Here is a 24,129-nt window from a genome sequence, read left to right as displayed (position 1 = left end):
GGCCAGATGGTACTCGTAAATTATTTATTCTTGAGTTTCATTTCCTAGAGAACAAACGTTGCACCAACACTTACTTTTTAACATGGATGTGTTTTTGCATGCAACATGGATGTGTTTTTGCATGCAACATGGATGCACAATTTTTTTGTGTGACCACATTCATGTTACTGGAGGTGTACATGGTTTGGGTTAGGTTAGGTTTAGAATAGTTAGGGTTAGACTTATAGTTAGGCATAGGTGAGAATACGTATACATCATTTAATGATTTTCCAAGAAACAAAGAAACTACTTAATAAAAATTATGTAATTATTCATGATCATTAGTATATTTTTACTGTTACTATTACATGGATATTATAAAATAGTCGTAATGTACCTAAAATTAAATATATTGATATATTTTTGACGATATATTGATTAAGTCGATCCTATCCCAAAAAAGATATATCAACATATAATTAAAAATCCCTATCGATGCTTTATTTTTTGTGACGATTTATTTCGTTGCCGGGGAGTATGCATGGGTTTGGTAAGATAGGGTTAGTGAGTTATGTTAAGTAGGGTTGGATTAAGATTAGATAGGTAGGGTTAGGTAAAATATCTGTCATGCAATGATTTTTTCATGAAACAGAGAAAATATTTGAGTTTAAATGCAGATTTAAATTAGATTTTAACAGATATGTTTTTAAGCTGGAATGTTGCATTTTTGTATTTGACTTTTTTTTTCGTTATCAGGGAATGTGCATGAGTTTTGTTAGATAGGGTTAGATTATTTGTTAAGTAGGGTTGGATTAAGGTTAGGTTTTGGATAGGGTTAGACAAAGTGAGTTAAATTAGGTAGGGCTGGAGTAAGGTTAGGTTAGGTTTTTTAGGGTTAGGTAGCATACCTGCCACAATGTTATTTTTGTGAAACGGAGAAAATATATGAGTTTAAATGCAGATTTAAATTAGATTTTCATTTGGATATGTTTTTGGGCTGGTTACTTGATTTTTTTGTTAATGGGAAGTCATTAGTTAATTGGGTTAAGGTGAGGTTAGGTCGGGTTAGGATTAAGATTAGGTTACATATCAGATTTTTTTTGTAAAGAATAGAAAATAAGATATATATTTAATAATATATATATATATCTTTTACAAGGTGAAAGCAAGAGAAACACCAAATAATTCCAAAGATAAACACCATAACGGTTACATATATATATTTTTTTTTTCAAGTACAATATCCAAGTTAACCAAATATTTTTCCAAGTGTATACTTAACAGTTTTCATAATTTTTTAACAGTACATTGACTTTATAAGTAACAATTTTTTAAATATATTTATTTTTGTACAATAGTTCAACAACGTTTTATATAATCTTATTAGTGTCAACATATGAAGAAAGCAATTACATAAACTTTCAAGCTTTGTTAAAGTTTGGCATTTCAAGAGAAGAAAAAGGACAAAAGTTTTTTTATGCCATATATTGCAATAGCTTGTAATTAGAATTTATGTGACTACTTTCCCATTTAAATATATCAATGCTAACAAATAAATAAATAAAACAATAATTTAATGAAAATACGGCCTCGTTATCACATAACCAAAAATATATTATTACAATAATATTAACTTTTTTTTTCGATAGCAAAAAGCGATTACAGCAAATTAATCTTCAGAGAAATGGACAGTTCTCTATGGATATATATAATATATACAGTGCTTGGCATTAGTGGTGTTTAACCTATAAAAATGTGTAAGCACCAGTCTTTATAAAACAAGTATACAACAATGACTGAATTGACAGCAAATCACACTGCATTTATCAAAGTATAATTTTTTGTTGTTAAAAATATTCAGTAAATTAATGTTCAAAATTCATCAAACGTCATCGAACCTGGTTAAGAAAGGTTAGAGTTACATTTAACAGTAACTTTTTTTTCTAAGAAGGGTTTTACACCCTTTTTTCAGAACAATATATACACAGTAATTTTTATCGTACATACAAATTTTCTGACCAAAAGAAAACATAATTAGTTTTCCTGTTGTGGAAGTTGTTAAATCTGTCAGTTAATAGTTTACGAGTTAAACAATAATAGCAAGTCTACTGTTTTGAGATTAAAAATTTTGCATACAACAACTAAGTAAAATTAACTAATTGTATTGAATTTACTGTTTCACTTCATTTGAAATTTGGTAATAAATTTAAATTTGTTTATTAGCAAAACTATAACAATAGACTTATTTCAATTTTATAACAATAGACTTACATAAAGTTTATATATATTATATACATAATATATTACGTATATAATAATATAGTATACTACATACTCATAGTAATTTTAAAGTTTTTTATTTTTTTCTCTTTTTATTTAAAACATTAATTATTTCAAAAAATAAAATATATACAAAAGTTTTCAAAACATTAGTCATCAAAATATAACAATAACCCTACACAATCTTTGTCAGGCATAAGAATTATAAATTGTATAATTAGCAAAATAGAAAAAAATTGATTTATCACACTTTCATTTTTTTTTTTTTTTAGTCATAGCGTTGGAAGATTAAAATATTTTCAAAACAAATAAATTTGAAAATAATAATTAAAAATGAGAGTAGACATTTGTTAATTTTGGTACATTTACACCATTATTTTTCATTTTTTATATGTATATTTTTTTAATGGCACTTCCTTGATACACTTTTATAAATTACATGATTTAGGCCACATTAAGAGAAAATAAGAACAGGCATCAATTTGTTCTATATTTTTATGCGATTGTAGTGCCATTTAAACATTAATTTAAATTAAAGCCAACAGAACATAAACATGAGCAAGTAACCATTTACAAAATTACTCTCTAATCGACAATTAAAACATAAAAAAAGTGGTGAATTGAGCAAAGTTTTAAAAATTATAACGAATGGTTTTTCAAAAGTAAACTAGTGAGAATCTAATTTTTGTTTTAATTTTGACACCATCTTATCACGTTTGAGTTACAAATTGTCACATTAAAGTACAAACCTGTTTTCCCAATAAAAAAAAAAACAAAGATCACAAAGCAAAAACTATTATCTGTACAAATATCAAAGTATCAAAAAATCTATCAGCAAAAAAGACGCCTATAAAAAAATATATACATATTTAAAATTATTACCACATCAAGGTTGAAACTGACTTCTATTGTATGAGATTATCAAGAACACCCGAACAACCAAAAAACATTAAGACAGGAACTTTTTTTAATAATTAACACAGCTTATTTCAAACAACCTTGGATTTTTTTTTTTGGACATTGAAAAAATAACGTCATAGTAGATACTGCCAAATCTTAGTTCACATCACTTGCCAAGATAAAACATATCACTATTTTTTTTTATCACAGTAAAGTGCAACATTATATTTAGTACATTCTATAATGATAGTATTTTGAAACTTTAGAGGAAGAACTGAATTGAATAGAATATGTTCGAAATTTAATTAAAATCATTGGATTAAAACAGTGTATTGTCAAACTGAATTTTTAATAAGCAATTTTATACAAATGTATTTGATGAACTCATAAATGAGAAAGCAAAATAGAAAAAAAAAGAGATAAAACTAACATCTGTATTTGTGATGGTCTTTAATTTGAAAGAAGAGACTCCAGAACTGTTATTTCAATTTTATTAACGAAACTTTACAAAAGCTGAAAAACTGTGTGGCAAAATGTTAAAAAAAGTCTTGCGGTAAATTTGTCAAGCTTCATTAGCAATGGATCTCAAAAAATTTCCATTTGTCTCATTTTAAACTGGTGATATTTGAATTTAAAATCGATACAAAGTTATCTAAGACTATAATAAACTATGAATTGATTCATTTATATGTTGAAAAGCTATATGTTTATAATAAACAAGCCCTAAAAGAAACTGTTAAAAGTTTATTTTGAAATATTTCTCTTCTAACTTAACACTTTTGTTTCAGGCTGCAATGGTGTATATGTACCAATTCTTTATATATTTTTATTGAGTAGTTTATATATATATACATTTTCTCCAATATTACCACTCATTTGTGCATGCAATTCCAACTTTGATTGCACCAAGAGGCATAGAAAATGGGAAAAATATGATTATTATTGTTTTAAAAATTAATTAACAATAACACGATATAAGAAATAGACAATTTTTTTAATATAAGAATATAAAAACCCTTTTTTTGATACCCTTGGTAATAACAATAAAAATTATTCCGCAAAACTAAATAAATATGACATTTAAATTATCCCATCTAAAACGATATGTATTATTGATAATAAAACAGTTAATTACAATCATTTTTTGATAAAACTCCCTTACAAAACTAATTGAAAATGACAAGAAGATGGATCTACTGAGATGTCCCGTTATAAGAATGGTCAGAAATATTTGAACCCGCTGCTCCACTCCCCAATGCCATCTTTTGCATTTGTCTGATAACTGTTGCTGCGTGATAGGCTTGCTGAAAATAGCAATCAGAAATTTAAAAATTTAGAAAAATTTGAGCATTGTATATTGTACAAACCTTCCATTTGGATTTGGCAAAGTTTTTCTTCAACTGTTCTGAAACTGTACCGTGAATGTTTTTATTGCTAGCTGCATTGCCGGATATCCTATTATCAAAACAACAGAAGAAAAAAAGAAATTCATTACTAAACAAGCATCCAGAGCTTTATAATAAGCCACTCCACTATCTTAAAAAAACAAATTTTCATTTAACCTTTACATCACACAAAATTGTTAAAATTGGATTAAGTACATTATGAAATTTATGTATAAAGATGACAAAACATAAAATAAGATACTAACAAGCTGGTTTATGCTAATTAATAAAAAATTTTGCACATATAAACATTCTTCACCGAAAAAAAGAGAAAAAACGAAACCACCACTTGAGAATTCATTTTTCATACTATTCTCAATTAATAAGTCATGGTCTGTGCTGGGATTTGACCAACCACCACCGTTAGGGTGATAATACAAGTTGGACACCCTAACCACCTGGCCACCACAGTCCCAAAAGTAAAGTAATTCCTGTCTTACAGATGGACAATGTTGAACTACCTTTTAGGTGTTGTGGTCAAGGGAGTCAAACCAAAATACGTTTCTCACACTATTCTCAATAGGTAATCAAGTGAGAACAAAATTCAAGCAGTGGGGAAAACCACAAGGAAAGTTTTTTGTTCTTTTTAAAGGAAGATAGAAAACACCTCTCTCTCAGCAGGCAGGATTTTCAACAGTATAGTCTCTTGTACTACTACCTAAAAATGGGCAAAGACTACTCTGTCAAGACAGACCAGAGACACTGGCACATATCCTTTGTGAATGTCTAATAACAGCCTGTTTACAGTAAGGCAATTCTAATACCAAGAGAAGTGTGCAAAGAGGACCAAGCAAAGTGTTTGGTTTTGTTGGAAAAAGTGGACTTTCCACGGTATGTGGATACCCAGAAAATTGCTCCAAATATATTGTTAGAAGTGTCTATAATAATTGTTATGTATAAGGTACCATCTGGGTCTATAAATTTATAAGTGGTATAATGCAGCAAATAAAGAACAACAATAAATTGAATAGTACCCTGGGATTAATTAACCGACAAGCCATAATTGGACAGGAATTATATCAATAAATTAGTCACTGTATATTTTTTCTTGTTAACAATTTCTTATAAACTAATAATAATTGTGTTTATGTTTATTACATAAATAAAAATCAAATTACATCATTTTGTTCATAATTTAATAAATTGTTTGTCGCATGCCGCCTGGCACAATGCCTGCATTTGTATGCAATTGTATATCCTTTTTGCTAACATTTATCAGAACACTTATCTTACAAATAAGGCCTCTAATTATAAACTATGTGGCCTCTAATTACTGAGTGTTTTTCTTCTTTTTTTTTCGTATCTAGATAAATTGTTATTTTTTTATTTAAATCTACACTCTCAATAATCGAATTCTTTATATTGTATTGTTGAAATTGAAGAAATTGTCCATTAAAATGAAATTACTACTCTTTGTAGTATGTACAGTCGTGATGTAGGTTAAGAAAAACATTTTCTTTATCGTGCCAACATTTCGATCTTTATTGAGATGATCTTCAGAGTCTGGGATTTATAAACAATATGAATTTATACAATGATATACACAATATAGAAATTTTAGATTTAATCAAAGTATTTGTACTCACTCAAAGTGTATTTTCTGTGCAAATATGTTTTGTGTGTCGTGTTAAGAGTGTTAGTGAGATATTAATGTTTTTTGTTTCTTCGCTCCTAAGCTCAATTGAAAATGCTCGGATAAATGTCTAATATGTTTCTACCTAGTATCACCAAAAGTTTCATTGAAATCAGTTATCCCATACCTCTTGTCAGATTAAAACAAATCATATCCTTGAAAAAGTTAAACCAGATAGTTTCAATAATGCTGTAGTATTTAACAGAAGATAACCATGTGGCAAAACAAATTTAATTTCCCTATAATGTGTGGTGATTAGTGACTGTTAGTCGATGATTATTCGGAAATCGTGAGATGCGGTCTGGGGTGTGATGTAGGTTTCAGAAAAACATTTTCTTGAACAACTTAATCAACAAACAAACACCTGTTAACACAAACAAATGGTTTCTAAACCTAACAAAAACTAACATTCCTCCAGAAATCCAAAACTTCCTATCACTTGGTCCCAAACATTCCATTCCTTACAACAAAACAGATTTTCCAACAGCTAAATTAATTACTGATATGTAATCCAAAAGTCCACAAAAACAGAAGAAGAAAAAGACATAACACGATCAAAATTCATTAACACAATAACAAATCACTTTCAACACCTCACTACAAATCCACACAATATATCTCAACACCCAAACCAATTTTCTCAAAAATAATCCTGACATACTCATTCTTTCTGCTGATAAAACAAAACAAACGTACAAGGAAAAAATTAGCAAAATTATCAACGACATAAACACATACAGCACAATCAAATCAGACCCTACCCCTTCTCTCATCAAACAGACAAACAAAATTCTCCAAGAAACACTTAAACAAAAATAAATTGACATATACACCTACAAATCACTTCAAAATAAATCACCAACGCCCCTGAAACTATAAGAATCTGTAAAAACACATAAACCCGAACACTACAGATAACACATATAACATAGAAGATTCATTTCATTTCATTAACAAAATGAATAATATTCACATCCCCTCACACTACTCTCTCATATCCCTAGATGTTTCATTATTGTTTACCAACATCCCAATAGACACAACACTGAACATTATTAACGTAAATGTCCCAACGTAACACCACACACAAGCCTATCAAAGAACACGTTCATAGCAATGGTCCAACACTGCTGTGTTAATGGATATTTTACATACAACAATCAATTTTACAAACAACTATTTGGCATAGCCATGGGTTGCAACTTAGGCCCAATACTTGCAGATATAATTATGTCACATCTATTAAACACAGTTATACCACAACTTCCTTTCATATTACTCTTCCTCACTAAATACGTAGATGATAATACGACAGCAGTTCCCACAGATCAAATTCAAACTACATTAGATACATTTAATAGCTTTCACCCATGCCTACAATTCACACATGAAATCGAAAACAACAAAACAATACCATTTTTAGATACACTCGTAATAAAACAACCAGATGGAACATTAATCACAGACTGGTATCAAAAACTAAGAAACACAGAACACTACTTCAACTTTACATCACACCATTCCCTCCATACAATAATAAACACGGCCAAAGGGTTATTGCACAGAATTATTACCCTTCTTTTCACCACAAAAACAGGAAGAAATACAAACATATCCTACATAACAATCACTACCCTAAACACATAATCAACAGAATAATCAACAACTACAATTCAACACTAACACCATCCACTATTACTAATAATACTACATCAAATCTATCAAATACAAACAAACCAGCATACATATCCATGCCATTTATTCAAGGCCTATCACATAAACTAAACACATTTCTCTCGTCCGATAACTTCAAAATAGCTTTCAAAAATGATTTTTCAGAGATGCGGTCTGCATCTCACGATCTCTGAATGATTAACCGTCACTAATCACCACACACAGCTTTCAAAAATTATAAAACAATTCAAACACTTTTTTCCAAAATTAAAGATCCCACACCAATAACCAATAAATCTGACGTAATCTACAAAATCAAATGTTTAAAACTGTCCAGCAACTTACATCAATCTTACATCCCAATATCTGGGTAAGAGAGAAAAAGAAACATATCTATGCAAAAAAAAAACCCAAGCAAAATCCTACAGCACTCACAACCCACCATTTTGAACACAAACACAATTTCGACTTCAACAATCCAAAAATATTACACACAGAACAAAACAAACATAAACGTAACTTTTTAGAAATGGTTTACATCAACAGAGATAAACACAGCATCAATTACAGAACAGACACATGTAAACTCAGTCGCAGCTACGCCAATATAATTAATCAAATTCAATATAGATAACATACATATATCATCTCATCACACAAAACATAATATAACATGTAAAACATTCATTACATTCCACACACCAAACATTTTTACATAGTCTAATTTTTCAACAATTTAGCTTTCCTTTTCCTATTTATCCCCGTCTATATATTCCTGAAAGGATAATTTGGTCGAACCATTACCAACATTTTTTCCCATCGTCATCTCTTTTCACCTCAAAGAAGCTGACTCCTTATACAAAAATGTCTTTCTATATCGACTTTCTTCCCCACCCTTTCAAAATCCAACATATATAAACATAAAACAGCAATATCTCACTGGCACTCTCAACACGACACGCAAGAATGTCACAATTACGCAGAAAACAAACTTTAAGTGAGTAGAAATACTTTGATTGAATATAAAAAATATTTTTTTGCATTGTATAAATTCACTTGTTTCCATATCCTACATGTATTTGTTAAATTTAAACAATGTTTGTAAATCCCAGGCCCTGAAGATGATCTCAATAAAGATCAAAACGTTGGCATGATAAAGAAAATATTTTTCTGAAACCTACATCACACCAGACCACATCTCACAATTTTCGAACAATAATTTCCCTACAATGTCCAAAAAAGGATGCAGCATTGATGGAAGAATCATTCATAAATAGTTCAGAAAAGGCAAATTTAAAAAAAATAATAATAATAATAGTTTATTTAAGAATGTTAAAACTATTTTGAAAGTTAGATTACCGAGATATTATAACATAATAGCAAAACCGTTTTTCCTAGACTAAGATTAATGAAAGACGGAGACAATCATGCAAAACTCTCCACATGAACTGAAGGCCTCTCACCAAACATAAAATCGAAAATTGCACTAAATAAAAATGGATATTGAGGAGACCAGTACAAAGTCTGAGACTAAGGGAACAATCAGATCACGGACACTCATGCATACACTCACCTAGGAGTACCTAGAGGGGGATCTTGAAGACAATCTTAAAATTAAACAAAAATCTCTCCACCATTACCAACAAATAATGTACTGCAGGTACATTACTTGCAAATAATAGCTTTATAATTTTAAATTAAGATGGATTAACTGAACAAGATGCTTTCTGATTTGCAGTTTTTGTTTCTTAATATAATATAAACTTATGCAATACAATAAATTTTGAGAAATAATCATTCATCCCATGAAAAAAAATTAAAATTGACATCGCTTATCCTTTTTATTTTTACAAAAAAACTTAAAGATTTCTCAGTTTTGAATAAAATATATTAAAAAAATTAAAATGAAAGAATGTCACTCACCATGGATGTTGAAGCGCTTGTTTACAGGTGAATCTCTTACTAACTTCAACACACATCAATTTCTTGATGAAATCCTTCGCAAAATCACTTATATCATCCCAGTAAGGAGAATCAAATTCAAACTCTCCTATAATTAAATATTTCAATTAAACTTTCTAACAACTGAAAGGTTTTTTTTTTCTAAACTAAATACCTTTAAGGATTTGAGTGAAAAGATTGACATCGTTTTCATCATAAAATGGTGGATAGCCGCATAACAATATGTATGATATCACACCAATGCTCCAAACATCGACAGCCTTTCCATATGGCTTTTGAGCCAAAACCTCTGGAGCTGGAAACACAGGCTTTGAATNTTGACTAACCGACATAGCCCGGTGTTCCACATGCTGTGGCCATTATTCCAGAATCTTCCATTTTAGACAAGCCAAAATCGCTTATCATTATTTTGCTATCTTCGTCTGGGCTGTAGTAGAGTAAATTTTCTGGCTGGAAATAGAGAAATGTTTAATTTACTTTTAGTATTATGTCAGTCATGACCGTTATTCTACACAATTTATTAGACACATATTTTAAATAAAAAACCCTAATCACACTATCAAAACTAAAAACTTGCCATATAGTAGTGATTCATTATAATTTTACACTTTGTTAAATAAAGGTCATCACCATCTCACACTTTTATAATTAAATTAATTTAAAAAAAAGGACACTGTTATATCCTACAACCAATGTGAGCTTAAAAACAATTGTTACTTTAAACAGAAAATTGAATATTTAGTCAAACTATATTAGTCATTTTTTCACAAAAACATCCAGGACTTACTTCCAAACTTTAAAGTTAAGTGCATTCTGATAAAAATGTAGTTCGGCCAGTGTTGAAAAAAAAGATAGTGCAGAAGTTCCAATAATTTTCAACAGTACTAAAAGGAAACTAAATATTAGGGTGAAAGAGAAAAAACACCGTTTAAAATTATTAACAATTCAATTTTAAAAATTATTAATAAAAGAATAATTAATAAATTAATCTTATAAATAGATTTTTCCTATTCTAAAGGTCTAAAGTAACCTCAAAGTCAGGGAGTATATTTTCTTTCGTTTGTTCTGTTAAAGTTATCTTCAATGAACTCTTATGTGTCAAGTAGGTTTCTACCCATTTTTAGGACTTGCTGAATTGTATTGGAAAAGTATTGTAATGTGGTTTGACCCCTTGTCCAGGGCAGCCATCATTTTCAAATCTTGATGATGATGAATCTCATAAAAATACGTAAAAACATAAGTTGGGGGGTTTTTGTTCCCCAAGTGCAGTGCTTCTGGCTTATTGTATTTTCCTAGTTCTTTAGTTCAGTGCAAGCGAGTCGATCCTTCTCTCGCGAGTAATAGGTCAGTCACTTCTCCTTTTATCTTTTTGGATCCAAATTGAGATGAAAGATACTGCGTTTATTTTTGTTACACCAAGAATAGGTTTAAGGCATATGGTCTTGCAGATCTCTGGCCAGTTTGTCTGCCTTTTCATTACCCAAAATTTCCTTCTAACCTGGTACAAAAGATATTATCAAGTTGTTGAGTTTCCCCAGGTTTTGGAGATTTTGGATGCATTCACTGATTAATTTTGATGTGATTTTTTTACATGCTAATGCTTGCCTGGCTATCCAATCTTATGAGTATTTTTTTGTCAGTGTGATTTTACTCTTTTAAGAATTTCTAACGCACAAGAATTGATTGCATATATTTCAGACAGAGTACTTCCCTAATGAGTTTAATTATTCATATTTTGGGCTTGTACAGAAACTGCCTGATCCTTCATTTATTTTGGAGCCATCTATATACCATATTGTATCTGATTTCCCCCATAATTCTTTTTCTACTTTGTTGAGATTTTATAGGATGGTGTTACGTTTCCAGGATCATCAAATTATTGTTGTATGCCCGAAGTGTTTAGTTCCCATCCAGTCTGACTGGTTCTGGAGCCTAAATGAGCTTTTCCTCGCTTCTCCTTGCATAACTATTTCCAAAGGATATTTTAGCAGTGCTTCTAGTGCAATTGGCAGGGTTGTTGTCATTGCACCTGTGATACACAGGTTTGCCAGTCTATGTATGCTGACTAAAGTTTGGGTAGCTTGTTTTTGCTAAGCTTTGGTCCACTAGATTAGGGGGACCATAGGATACATGGGGTCTTATTACTACCTAATGATAAAAACACTAGTTTTCGGCAGCTGGAAATGTACTATGTACTTTTAACAATACAACAACAATTTTGATATAAAATCATATAATTGTCAAACTAATGCTGCGTAAAATGAGCCGCATTCATGTTTGCAAAATGAATCAATAAAGTAAAACGTTAAAATGAGACCAATAAGACTGAAAGAAGAAAAAGTGGGACCCTTTAAAATAAAAAAGGAGAAAATTGTGAAGGTCTTGTCACGCAATATAATGTAAAAATTCTACATGAATAAGCTTTCAGACCAATGATTGCCTATGCAAGTTATATTTGAAGAACAAAGAAAGGCAGAGGAAACTATTTAAAAATCTAAAGAATTGCATGCATTAGCATCGGTACTATTACAACAACCCAGCCACAATGGAACATACTCAACCTGCCACCACACTTATGTATGTGAGGGTGATAGAGGAACTGAGAATTCATCGGGCAGTGGAAATAAAGCATCTTCGGGGAAAAAATAATGGATTAACCATATAAAAGAAAGTGCTAGACTTTGAGAAACCATTCAAAATAATCATTGAAAAGAGCCAATTGGAAAAATAAAGCAAAAGAAGACTAACCTGGAGCTCTTCTATGGTATACAGATGGCTAAAAGATGAGAATAGTACAGGCATTATAAAGGGCCTAACTTTGAGCACCTCATAGCCCTTGGCCTCATCACAACCATCTTTCAATCCAAACACAAGAAATACTGGAGCGAAAACCAGGCATAAGGCAAGCAAAAAGACTACTCACAAAAACGAGAATGGGAGAAAGAGGAAATCCTACTTAATAGAAAATAAATAAAAATAAAAGAAAAAAACTTAATAGAAAAAACTCTAGCTGGTATCTTTACAGGACTCCAGTATACCAACTTCAAAAAAAGGAACCATCAACAAATGACAAGTGTCGACTATTTCAGGAAAAGGCAGAGAGAACACATCCTACATAATTGCTCTGCAATAACTAGGAAAAGGCTATGGTACCTGGAAAAGCTGGTTTTGAGAGATATACCCCTGAGAAGAATCCTTTGCAACATAAAAGAAAAGAAAATCTTCCAGGAAGTCCTTTAACAGAGACTGGTACCATAGATGAAAAATACTAAAGGGAGAAATTCCAAAGACCCAAATGATGAAGGAAAAACATAAATAGGCTTGCATAAATTATAGCGTTTAAATCTTTTATTACATTGACCGTCTTTTAGTTAAATGGCTTACCTTTAAATCTCTGTGGACAACACCCTGCTCATGCATATAATTTACAGCCTCTAAAACTTGTCTTATTAGATCAGATGCATCTTTCTCTGTGTAAGATCCTTTTTCGACGATCCGGTCAAACAATTCTCCTCCTGTTACTCTGTTGAACGAAACAATTTTTATATTTCATGCGTAAAAACGCGACTTTTTTGACAACTTACAGCTCCATAATAAGATAAACCTTTTGCCTGTCTTCATAAGTTTCCAGCAGTTGTACAATATTTTGGTGGTTAAGCCTAAAACAGAAAATTGAACTTGAACACATTTAAACCATTTATAAAAATTTAAATTGCATAAACATTGTCATGTGCCAGCTAACTTGCTTCGACTAAATCGTGCTATAAGGAGCTGTAATTATTTTACATATCAATCCAAAACAAAAAAAGAAGTGCAAATAATCTGTATGTTCTATTAAGTGCTATGTCCAAAAATGGGAAACCAGAAATGCGTCAAACTAATTTTTAAAAAAAATTGTTATTTTTAAGATTAACAGAATACTGTTAATAACAAATAATTTATTTTAACAACAAATTCATTGTTATTTTCAACAGGTCTAAAAACATAAGTAATCCCATAGGAAAGCATCTTAGAAGGTCAATTTAATTATTCGATCCAGGAACATAAAACATAAAATAATGTAGAGAAGACGGGAGTGTTCATACTGATTCCGTTTGAGCCTAGGAAATGAATTCCTAGGAAAAAATGACTGAAATTAGCAGTTGTCTTCAGGGGGATAGAGGTCAGAAGAGCAGTAACGAGTCTGATGGGAGTGTACAGAGAATCTGAGAGATAAGGGAATGGAAAGATACAGGAAGAAGCCAAGAAAGTATTGCCGACTGTAGGAAGGATATCATCACTAAAGATTAAACATATAAAGTTCATTAGATGTTTATCTTCAACCTAGCCAGTGAGTCCCCTGGGAAATCTGGGTGTGCTGAGTCCCAGGTTGTCTGTTCAAGATCCCAAGATTCCTGAAAAAATACACTGGAAATAAACAGAGGGCAGCATACTAGAAAAGAGAGGCAAGTATAAGGAATATTCAAGTCTTAACTTTTGTAATATTAAAATAATTTATTGGATTCGTGAGGAGCGGTCAAGAATGAGGTAATTCAAAAAAATACACCCCCCCCCCGATGTTTTGCCCTTTATTCGGGTCATCTTCAGGACATAAAGTGTGGCACTATTCTTGTGGTGTCATATTGGTGTTGTGTGAAATTGTTGACACTTTATGCCCTGAAGATGACCCAAATAAAAGTCGAAACATCAGCAAAAAATGAAAAAAGTGTTTTTCTGAACTACCTATTCTTGACCGTTCCTCACGATCCAATCCAACAAATTATTAAACAACCAGTCACTAAAAAAACATTAAAATAATACTGAGGCAGAATGGTAATCATCATTATGACTTTCATTCAAACTTTGCAAAGGTATAAAACACAAACAAACCAACTAAGACACTGTAACTGACCAGAATCAATTAAACATTTAATAACTAACGAGAAATGATATGGTAGTTAATTTATAATTAAAGATCAATCTTGTAAGTGTGAATATTGATGACCCTAATTGGTCTTAAAAGTAGCAGGATGTTATGTGACATATTTGTAACATGTGTGCTGTAAAATTGTCTGGCTTGAAATTTCACAATTATTTGATATTTGCATTGAGCAGATATTTATATAGACTTTAAATTAAATTGTATTTGAATTTATAAAAAGAAAATACAACATAATAATAAATAAATTCTTCTTCAGCTCATAATATATAAAAACTGTCTGCTGGAAGTGGAGGCTGAGGGATTCACTCAAACAATAGGATAATACACATACAAAAAAATCAAAATAAAATTTAGATAAATAGGGCTCCTAAATATTAAACTTTAATTAAAATAAATTAATTAAATTGTTCCCCAGTCCTGGAAAATCTGTCCATAATGCATCTTCCTACCAACCAATTAGCCTGCTCCCTCTCGTCTCAAAAATATTCGAGAAGATCCTCCTAAAACAATTGATCCCTACACTTAATTCTTTCAACCCAGACCACCAATCTGGCTTTTACTCTTAACCCGCCACAAACCAGCAGTTGTAGACCATGTGGTATACTATCTTTAAATAACACTCATCTATAATATACTCATCTTTTGAGTGAAGAACCTTCTTAGACATGTCACAAGCATCGTCTACGTATGGTGTGAATTATGTCTCCTATTCAGACCAAAGCGTGTTTCTAAACACCTACCTAATCCTTCACTCCTACCTCACAGGATGGTTCTTCCAAGTTCGCCAAGGGTCAGATTACTCCAACTAGCCTTAGGGCAGTTTGCTCGAACCAATCCTGTACCTCCTCCACCCTTCTTGCATCCTTTGCCGATGACACAGCTGTGCTTTCCTCTAATACCAATCCTGCAAATGCCTCAGAAGAGCTCCAGGCACATGTCTAATGAAATAGCAGAATGGAGCAAACTTTGGAGGAACGAAAACAAATGTACTCTTATATTTACTCTCTGAACCAAAACCCCTCATAAGAAGATTCCTATTACTAAAACCGACCTTGGGTTCAATCTTGACTCATGTTTAACCTAGAACCGACACATACAAATAAAAAATTAGGAACTGAGCAGACGCTTTGGATTACTCTACTTACTTATTGGACACAAATATAATATGTCATCAAAAAACAAACTGACATTCTTCAAAACACGACTTAAACCAATTAAGGCATATAGACTGGAACTAAGGGGCAACACTAAACCAATATCCAATGAATTCAGTTCTTCCAATCCAAAGTCCTCAGAATCATAATCAACGCTCCATACTATGTCTCCAATGCCACCCTTCACAAGACCTCAAAATAAAAAATAAATTAATCCCCACCAAATTTTCCAGGTTCCACAAAAAACCACTCATCCCAAACCATTAGCCTAATCCATGTAAGACATAATCCACTTATGCAGAGATGATGCACTATACAAGCAGAGTGATCTGTTGATGTTTTCAAATAGAGTATGCAGTTAGAGTGAGTAAATGTAAGAAAAGTAATTCCTGTCAGGAAGGCTAAACTATCTACCCTCTGGGTGTTGCAGACAAGATGTTAAACCTCTTTTTAATACTTATTTCACACTATAATCAATTAAAAACCCATGGGCTCTGCTGGGATTTGAATCCAAACTGCTAGCATGGTAAACACAAGCTAGGATGACTGCATCGTCTCTAATTAAGACATTAGAGCAGCAAATACCAAAGTCTAGGCTATCAGAAAAGTCGTTTATGAAGAGGGAAACAACAAGGGGCTGAGGACGCATCCCTGTCTAACACCAGATTTAACAGGGGAATATTGGGAGGACTTTAACTAAAGATCCTGAACAAACAAGGCTGCTAGCTTATTTATTTATTTAAAAGAGTGTATATCATAATAATATAATTTACATAACAAGATAATCTAGTCACCTAGAGAATTAGAACTGGAAAAAAATTAAATATATGCTGTTTGTTTTCCAGTGGAGCATAAACTAACATTTCCGACAACTGTTGAGTAAAGTCAATAAATTTGATAACTTTTTTAAGATTTATGGAATAGTTTCTGCAAGCTAGAAGATGTTTGGTGTGTGGTTTGGTGCAAGCTATAATTTTATTAGATAATTGCTTAATTGCATTATCGTTAAAAGCCACTTCAACTGACGGCGAAAACAATGCAAGTTTGTTATGCTAATCAATTTTAAGATAAAACGAACTTTTTGTTAGTTGATATTTTGAGGTTGTTGGATGCTATTTGACCTACAGTTAATTCAAAATAATTTTTGTTTTGATAACTAGTAGACTAATTGATATTTTTACCTTAACAAATAATAGAAAAATAAAAAATGCATAACATTTAATACTGCTTCTAGTTTCTTAATGTTTCACTATCCTAAAAATATGTAATATGGAGTATGTAACATTGTCATGGTTATTATGGTAAAACTTGCATTCCAAGCATTAAGCATTAAGCCCTAACCATCCCTAAGCATTAAGCACTTAAAAATTTCTTTGAAAAGAATAACTATCGACTATACAAAGCATAACATTTTTGTGCATTTGGGTGCTTTAAAGGGTAAAAAACAAGCAATTCCATCTTTTGACTATTTCAACTACAGTTTGACATTCATAGACATTCGTGGATTTTTTTTATTTAATGCACTCGTCGAAATTAGAATACAAAATTACTGTTTAAATGAAGTAATATAACCGTTCTAATTACAAAGACGTGTTTAAAGAGTAGAAATTATGAAGGTGGGGTGAATATGGGTATTAATCTTTCCTATTACTCACAGATTTGTTTTACAATAATCCAGATATTGCATTAAACGCTAATCAACAGTTTGAAGGAGTTACAAACATGTCTCTCGACATGAATTGTAAGAGGGATCCATCGTGAACATGATGTTCAATATGAAGCTGGTTCTTAATGCTGCTCAATGTGCGAAAGATGTGAATTACAACACAACTAAATATTCTCCTAATAAATATTGTATAGGTTATTTACTCTTTCTACCTGATGATGAGCATTTAATGCTTAATATCCAGATCGCCGTAAACAACAAATTTGTGTGTAAGAACTATCTTGTTGTGTATAAAGAGTACTAATAATTATAGAGGAAATTAGGCATAATTTGTTCTCATACACAAAACAACCAATAACTAAGGAAAACAATTTGAGAGATGAGTTATCATAATACTAACTACTTAATAAGCGACCCATTTGTCTTCGAACTACAAAACATAAATTATTTAAATTTAAAAGCCAACGAAATAGAAACAATCAGATTAACAGTTCCAGTTAGGCCCAAAAAAATTGAACATTGAGAAGAAAGAAGAGGAAAACTAACTATATTCTGGGAGAGCCCCCCCCCCCGATAATAAATCTACATAATAGAGCTGTATCTAGACTCATGTTCAACCATAATACAAATGAACAAATACAATTACAAGGTTACAAAATACAATTACAAAATGTATGTATATATTTTAAACATATACTAAAAATGTCGTGCATAAAATTAAAAAATACAATTATGTTTAATAATACAGATTATTTAATAACAATTTATCAATTAGGGCTGTTGTTAAGTTGCAATGACAAGAGGTAATCAAATGGACGGGACTTAAAGGTGGGAAGAGAAGGGATTATGGATAGAGTGAGGAAGGGGAATTCCAGAGACTGGATGAACGTATGAGGAAGGAATGACTGAAAGCAGTTGAGCAGTCTGTGTTTAGGAGGATAGAGATTAGAAGAGTTAGAACGAGAAAGACTAGTGTACTGAAGACCTGAAGGTTAGGAGGTCATATATAAGAAGGAGAGTGGAAAGATATTGTTTGGTAAAGGAAGGAGCCAAGGAAGTATAGCCTGGTGGGAAAGGTATAACCACTACAAGCCAAAGTACATATCAGTGGGACCTCCCTGGGGAGCCGAAAATAAAGCATAAAAAACAATTCATAAAGCGCTAAGTCTATCATCCAGCCCCCTAAGCTAACCCTGAGTTTGATTAGGTTAGGGTTAGATTGGGTTGGGTTGGGTTAGAGATGGGTTATGTTGCATATCCATGACTTAATGTTTTTCCATGAAGATGAGAAAATGTTTTGAGTTTTTTACAGTATAAGCATTGTACTTGTTCCCACTTTGTATCGATGTTTTATAAATTAAGTCCAATCATTACAAACTGAAGCTGAACAGTGATGACAACCTTGCAAGGCTACAATAGTCAAAAACAGTCAACTAAATAGCTAAATATGGGATAGGTCTCCATTGAACTAACTATTAACTGGTAAATTAACTGAACACTATTAATGTACATAAATAACAAAATTAGAAATGATTTTCTGTTTGTAATTATATATATTCATTGAACAGATATATTAGACAAATATTCATGGAGTACATCTTTTAAATATATTTTATACCAAACACTTGGCATTAGACAAAAAAAAAAAAAATCAGAATGTCCACGAACTTCAGTAAGAACTTCAGGGTGATATATTGAATGGGAGGAATAAAACAAATGTTTCTTTTACATTGTGAGCATCATGATCATTGTGACATCCATGGTACTAAGTTATTACTGTCCTGGCTTAACGCCCAACTATCTTTTGGGTATCAAGGACTTGCAATACTTTTTTTCATATTATTTTATATTAAAAAGCTGTGGGTTATGCCAGGATTTGAACTGCTAATGTGGCAAATACGAGAAGATGCCCTAACCACTTGGATCATTATTTTCACAAACACCTTGGATCAAGATATGGTCTTGAAGAAAAAAGCAAATTCAGTTGTTACTGCCAAGCTTTCGACCTATTTAAGGTCATCATCAGCTAACAATAGGTTGAAAGCTTGGCAGAAACAACTGAATTTGCTTATTTCTTCAAGACCATACCTTGATCCAGAGTATACATGTGTGAAAAAGTGGTCGATACTTTCAACACTAATAACATTTTTGGTACAATTCAATGTAGAGAGGTTGAGATAAAAAAATTAGTGACACAAACCCACGATCCGGAGGTATAATAATCAAAAGAATAATTATTTTGATGTCTATCAACCAATAATAAAGGTATTTTTATTACTGATTGTTGGAAGGTTTCCTGGTAAAATGGATTCTGCAGCTATATACTTGTATTTATTTAATTTTGAAGCAATTTGTCACAGATTTAAAACAAGTTGTTTTTCTTTAGAAATTGATTAACAAAATGTGTACTTATTTGGTTCTAAGTTAACTGTATTATATTAGTTGAAAACATAAAAGGTAAAAATTTATAAATTCCATAATAGGTCAAGACATATCATTCACAAGGGGAGGCCATTGATCTGGGTTAAATAATTTTAATGTAACTCTTTTGGTGATGCTAAGTCATAAAACATTAGACTCGTGTTCAAGCATTGGAAGCAGCAAAAAAAATAGACGGATCATATTAGAGATTAGATAGGTATATACAAAGTTACAACAACCACTACATTTCCAGTAAAGTAGACCAAAAAAATATTTTCCTTAAAAAACAATTCAGTTTCATTTCAAGCCACTTTTAAAGCCCTTGAAAACAATTTTTTATGGCAAAAAAAAAATTTGGGGGCTTGATCAGCTGGGAATTTTTTTATGATATTCTAAACTGAATTTTATCAAAATTCAACATTATTAAAACCACTAGATTTTGTGGTCCGATTGACCAAATAACCTCTTTCAATCAATTAATCTTCATGTAAGGTATTGGTTGAGATAAAAAAGTCAGTGTCGCGAGCGGGATTCGAACCCACGACTTTCGGCTAGACACACCGCTGCCCTACCACTTGAGCTATCATGACATCGATCCACTCGGACACCAACTTCCCATCTCAATCCACCTTTTGAATTTTCCCTCCTTTTTGCCATTCTTCAAATGTCGTGTAATCTATTCGATTCTCGGCGACAAAGAAATAGCCACAGAGAGTTTTAGTGAAGATATATTTCATTTTGCTTATTAAATCCATTAGATTTCGTGGTCCTATTGACCAAATAACCTCTTTCAATTAATTAATCTTTATGTAAGGTATTAACCAAAATTAAAACCATTGGAAAGCTGAAAATCTCCACTTTTAGTCTATGTCAACAGAGTTCAGATTTTGTGTCATATAAGTGAGAAAAGTAATGATGAAAACAAAAACTCTTTAAAATGTTTTATTTTCTATCTCCAGCTCTAATTTATTTACAGAGGCCAAGTTTATGCCATTACGTGTAGTTTATAGTGTTCTGTAACCTTGTAAAGTTTATTGTATATCGGTGGAGTTCTTTTAATGTGATCTTTTGTGTGAAATAATTTATTAACAACAGATATTTTCAAGTACAAATTGGATCATCCTCCGTCTACATCCTCTATGGCAAGTGTCCTGCAAGGCATCATCTTTGGTCCCATTCTCTTTTCTGTATACACTACTGACTATTGATCCTATTGATCCTAATACGCTAGCTCCTCTTCACATATACAGATCATACCACCATGATTTCAGCGATCCAAGACCCAGTTGATGGAATGGTTCAAGAAAAATCCTTTACTTTCTGTCGTAACTTCTCAAATATATTAACTCTGTTTCTTTCTTGGCAACTCTCCTCTACTTGGGACTTTTTGGCCAATTTTTCTATCAACTGATGACTGGTGTTCCACTTCAATTTGTAACTCCTCTGGATTTTATCAATGTTCGGGTATTAAAACTATTAAAACCGAATGTTTGACCTACGTCAACAAGGTTCAGATTGTATATCATTACTATTAAGAAAAATGAGTTGTTTTTTTTAATCTCCAGTTGTAAGCAGGCAAAGCTTAGGCCATTATGTGATGTTTATAAGGTTAAACGTCTATACAGTTTCCTGTGAATCAGCGGAGTTGTTTAAAAGTTATCACCATTTTTGTGATTAAAAAAATTAATTAATTAAAAATAAATTTAAAAAACCATACGTATTTGGAAGGCAAAAATTTTAACAATTTTTTTTTTTTTTTTTACTAAAAATTTGTATTCAGAGATTTTTTTCAGATGCAGAAAACGATCTTGTTTCTTGCAGAAAAAAAATATATTTTAACCTACTTTGCTAAGTTGCTCGGTATTACAATAGATAGCTCAAATTCATTCGCGTGCAGATTGGTTCTTTTGTCATTCTTTTTTGCATAATAGGCTCTTCAAACTTTGTTTTCCTAGTCTCTTGAAAATGTACATCCCACACCCACCTCATCTTGTCAGATAACTGATTTGGCTTTGGTATGGCAGTCGCAATCACTTCAGAATTGCAAAGCATTCATTTCTTTCAAAATTTGAGTGATGAATTGTTAATAAAACCTAGGTTTTTTGAGATACACTGTTTTTTTTTTTGTTTTTTTTTGTTTTTTTTCCAGCAATCAATCAATAATGAACCCTTAAGTTTACGAATAGAAAATAAGAAACTTATATCTTACAAGACCATTGATTGCCTAATTCTATTCTAATCACAAACCTTTGTTATCAACATAAACCACTTATAAAAACTTCATTGTAATAATTTGTTTAAACAAACCCTTGGAAAAGTGTTTTTATATTTGTGTGTTTTATTAATGGTAAATAATGGAAAGAAATCCTTGAAATGTAGGATGTATTCATCTAATTTTAAACCAACTAAACACACTTTTTTAACAAATGTTTCAAGTGCATAATTACAATGTGTCCTAAAATAAAATTTATAATTATCTTTTTCAAACTTACTAACAATTTTTAGCATGCTATTTCATGCATTGATTAATCGAAGGAATACAAAAGCCTTCTCTCCCCACAAACAGCACAAGTGAGTGGCCTTACTCTAATGTACATCGCCATTATAAAACAAACATGAAATGATGTTAACATTTATCTAAAAGATTACAATTAATTAAGCCTTTTAGTTGAGATGAAAAAAAGTTAATGGCACGAGAGGGATTCGAACCCACGACCTTCGCCTAGATACGCCGCTGCTCTACCACCTGAGCTATCGTGACCTCGATCCACTCGGACATCAACTCCCCATCTCAACCCCACCTTATGAGTTTTCCCTCCTTTTGCCATTTTTCAAATGTCATGTAATCAGTTTGGATTCATCTCATTTTCATCTCAACTAAAAGCCTTAATTAATTGTAATGTTTAATTGGTCAAGCGGACCACAAAATTAGTGAATTTAATGAATTAACTGAAGTACTAAAGCTCTCCGTCGCCATTTCAATCGTCGTCGAGAATCCAAACCGATTACACGACATTTGAAAAATGGCAAAAGGAGGGAAAACTCATAAGGTGGGGTTGAGATGGGGAGTTGATGTCCAAGTGGATCGAGGTCACGATAGCTCAGGTGGTAGAGCAGCGGCGTATCTAGCCGAAGGTCGTGGGTTCGAATCCCTCTCGTGCCATTAACTTTTTTTCATCTCAACTAAAAACCTTAATTAATTGTAATGTTTAATTGGTCAAGCGGACCACGAAATTAGTGAATTTATCTAAAAGGGTTAGTTATAAACTTGTATCGAACTTACAATGACTTGTCATGATAAATAGATAAATGTGCTTGAATATTTTTTTAAAATTATTACATCGTCCTTACAATAATAGTAAGTTTGGTCATTTAAAGCACACAGATCAATATTTTTGTTTCCATGGACCAATTCAGAAGCCTTTTGGGCATTACAGTGGTACTTTAAAAAAATTTTTAATTTGGTTTTTGCACTCTTTTTCCTCAAAAAATCCCATTTAAAAAAATATTAATAATAAACAAGGATAATTTCAATCAAAACTAAAGAAAATGCTCAAACGAAAAATAAATCTCGTCCACATCTAAGGTTCACAAACAGTTTAGCTATTCCAGATATGCAACAACAATTTCAGTTAAGACAATGCCATAATGTACTCACAACTAGCTGCTTTGATGTTAACAGATGATGGTAACCTATAGAAATTAATTCTATTTATAAAACTGTCAACAGAATAATTTTAGATCTCTTATCCCGACACGAATGAACACAGAGATGAAAACATTTCCTTTTTATTGATGAAAATATAACTTAATAAATAGTAGAAACACTCCTGGAATCCCAGAATAAATTATTTATTGTTTATTATACTTTTAACATAACTATCTATGAATACAAAAACAAAAAATAGAAATGATGAAGATGGGGTGAGTAGCAGATTCACCCCTGCAAAAGATGGCTCCACTCACAGATCAGTTGTGGACTATCTAGGTTTCAAGCATTGAAGCTCATCATCAGGTTAAAAGAGTTACATATGTCTCTTGATATGAATTGTAAGAGTACTAGTGTAAGACACAATTCATGTCAAGAGATATGC

General features: G+C 31.7%; 1 protein-coding gene across 1 annotated transcript in view; it reads right to left on the bottom strand.

Moving 5' to 3' along the window:
• Nucleotides 1-4,166: 4,166 nt before the first annotated feature.
• Nucleotides 4,167-24,129, bottom strand: part of LOC106666893 (calcium/calmodulin-dependent protein kinase type 1) — a 36,157-nt gene continuing 16,194 nt past the window's right edge. The window contains exons 3-9 of the mRNA XM_014394419.2: nt 13,458-13,532; nt 13,258-13,396; nt 10,200-10,323; nt 10,028-10,168; nt 9,835-9,961; nt 4,527-4,614; nt 4,167-4,463 (exon numbers count right to left, since the gene is read on the bottom strand). Coding sequence (XP_014249905.1) covers nt 4,353-4,463; nt 4,527-4,614; nt 9,835-9,961; nt 10,028-10,168; nt 10,200-10,323; nt 13,258-13,396; nt 13,458-13,532 — 805 coding nt within the window. The 3' untranslated portion in view covers nt 4,167-4,352. The remainder of the gene's footprint in view (nt 4,464-4,526; nt 4,615-9,834; nt 9,962-10,027; nt 10,169-10,199; nt 10,324-13,257; nt 13,397-13,457; nt 13,533-24,129) is intronic.

The sequence above is a fragment of the Cimex lectularius genome, unplaced genomic scaffold (assembly GCF_000648675.2).
Source record: "Cimex lectularius strain Harlan isolate CLEC.00 unplaced genomic scaffold, Clec_2.1 scaffold115, whole genome shotgun sequence".
In the NCBI taxonomy this organism is placed as follows: domain Eukaryota; kingdom Metazoa; phylum Arthropoda; class Insecta; order Hemiptera; family Cimicidae; genus Cimex; species Cimex lectularius.
The sequence above is the reverse complement of the archived record's forward strand: the minus strand, read 5'-3'. Positions and strand labels throughout refer to the sequence as shown.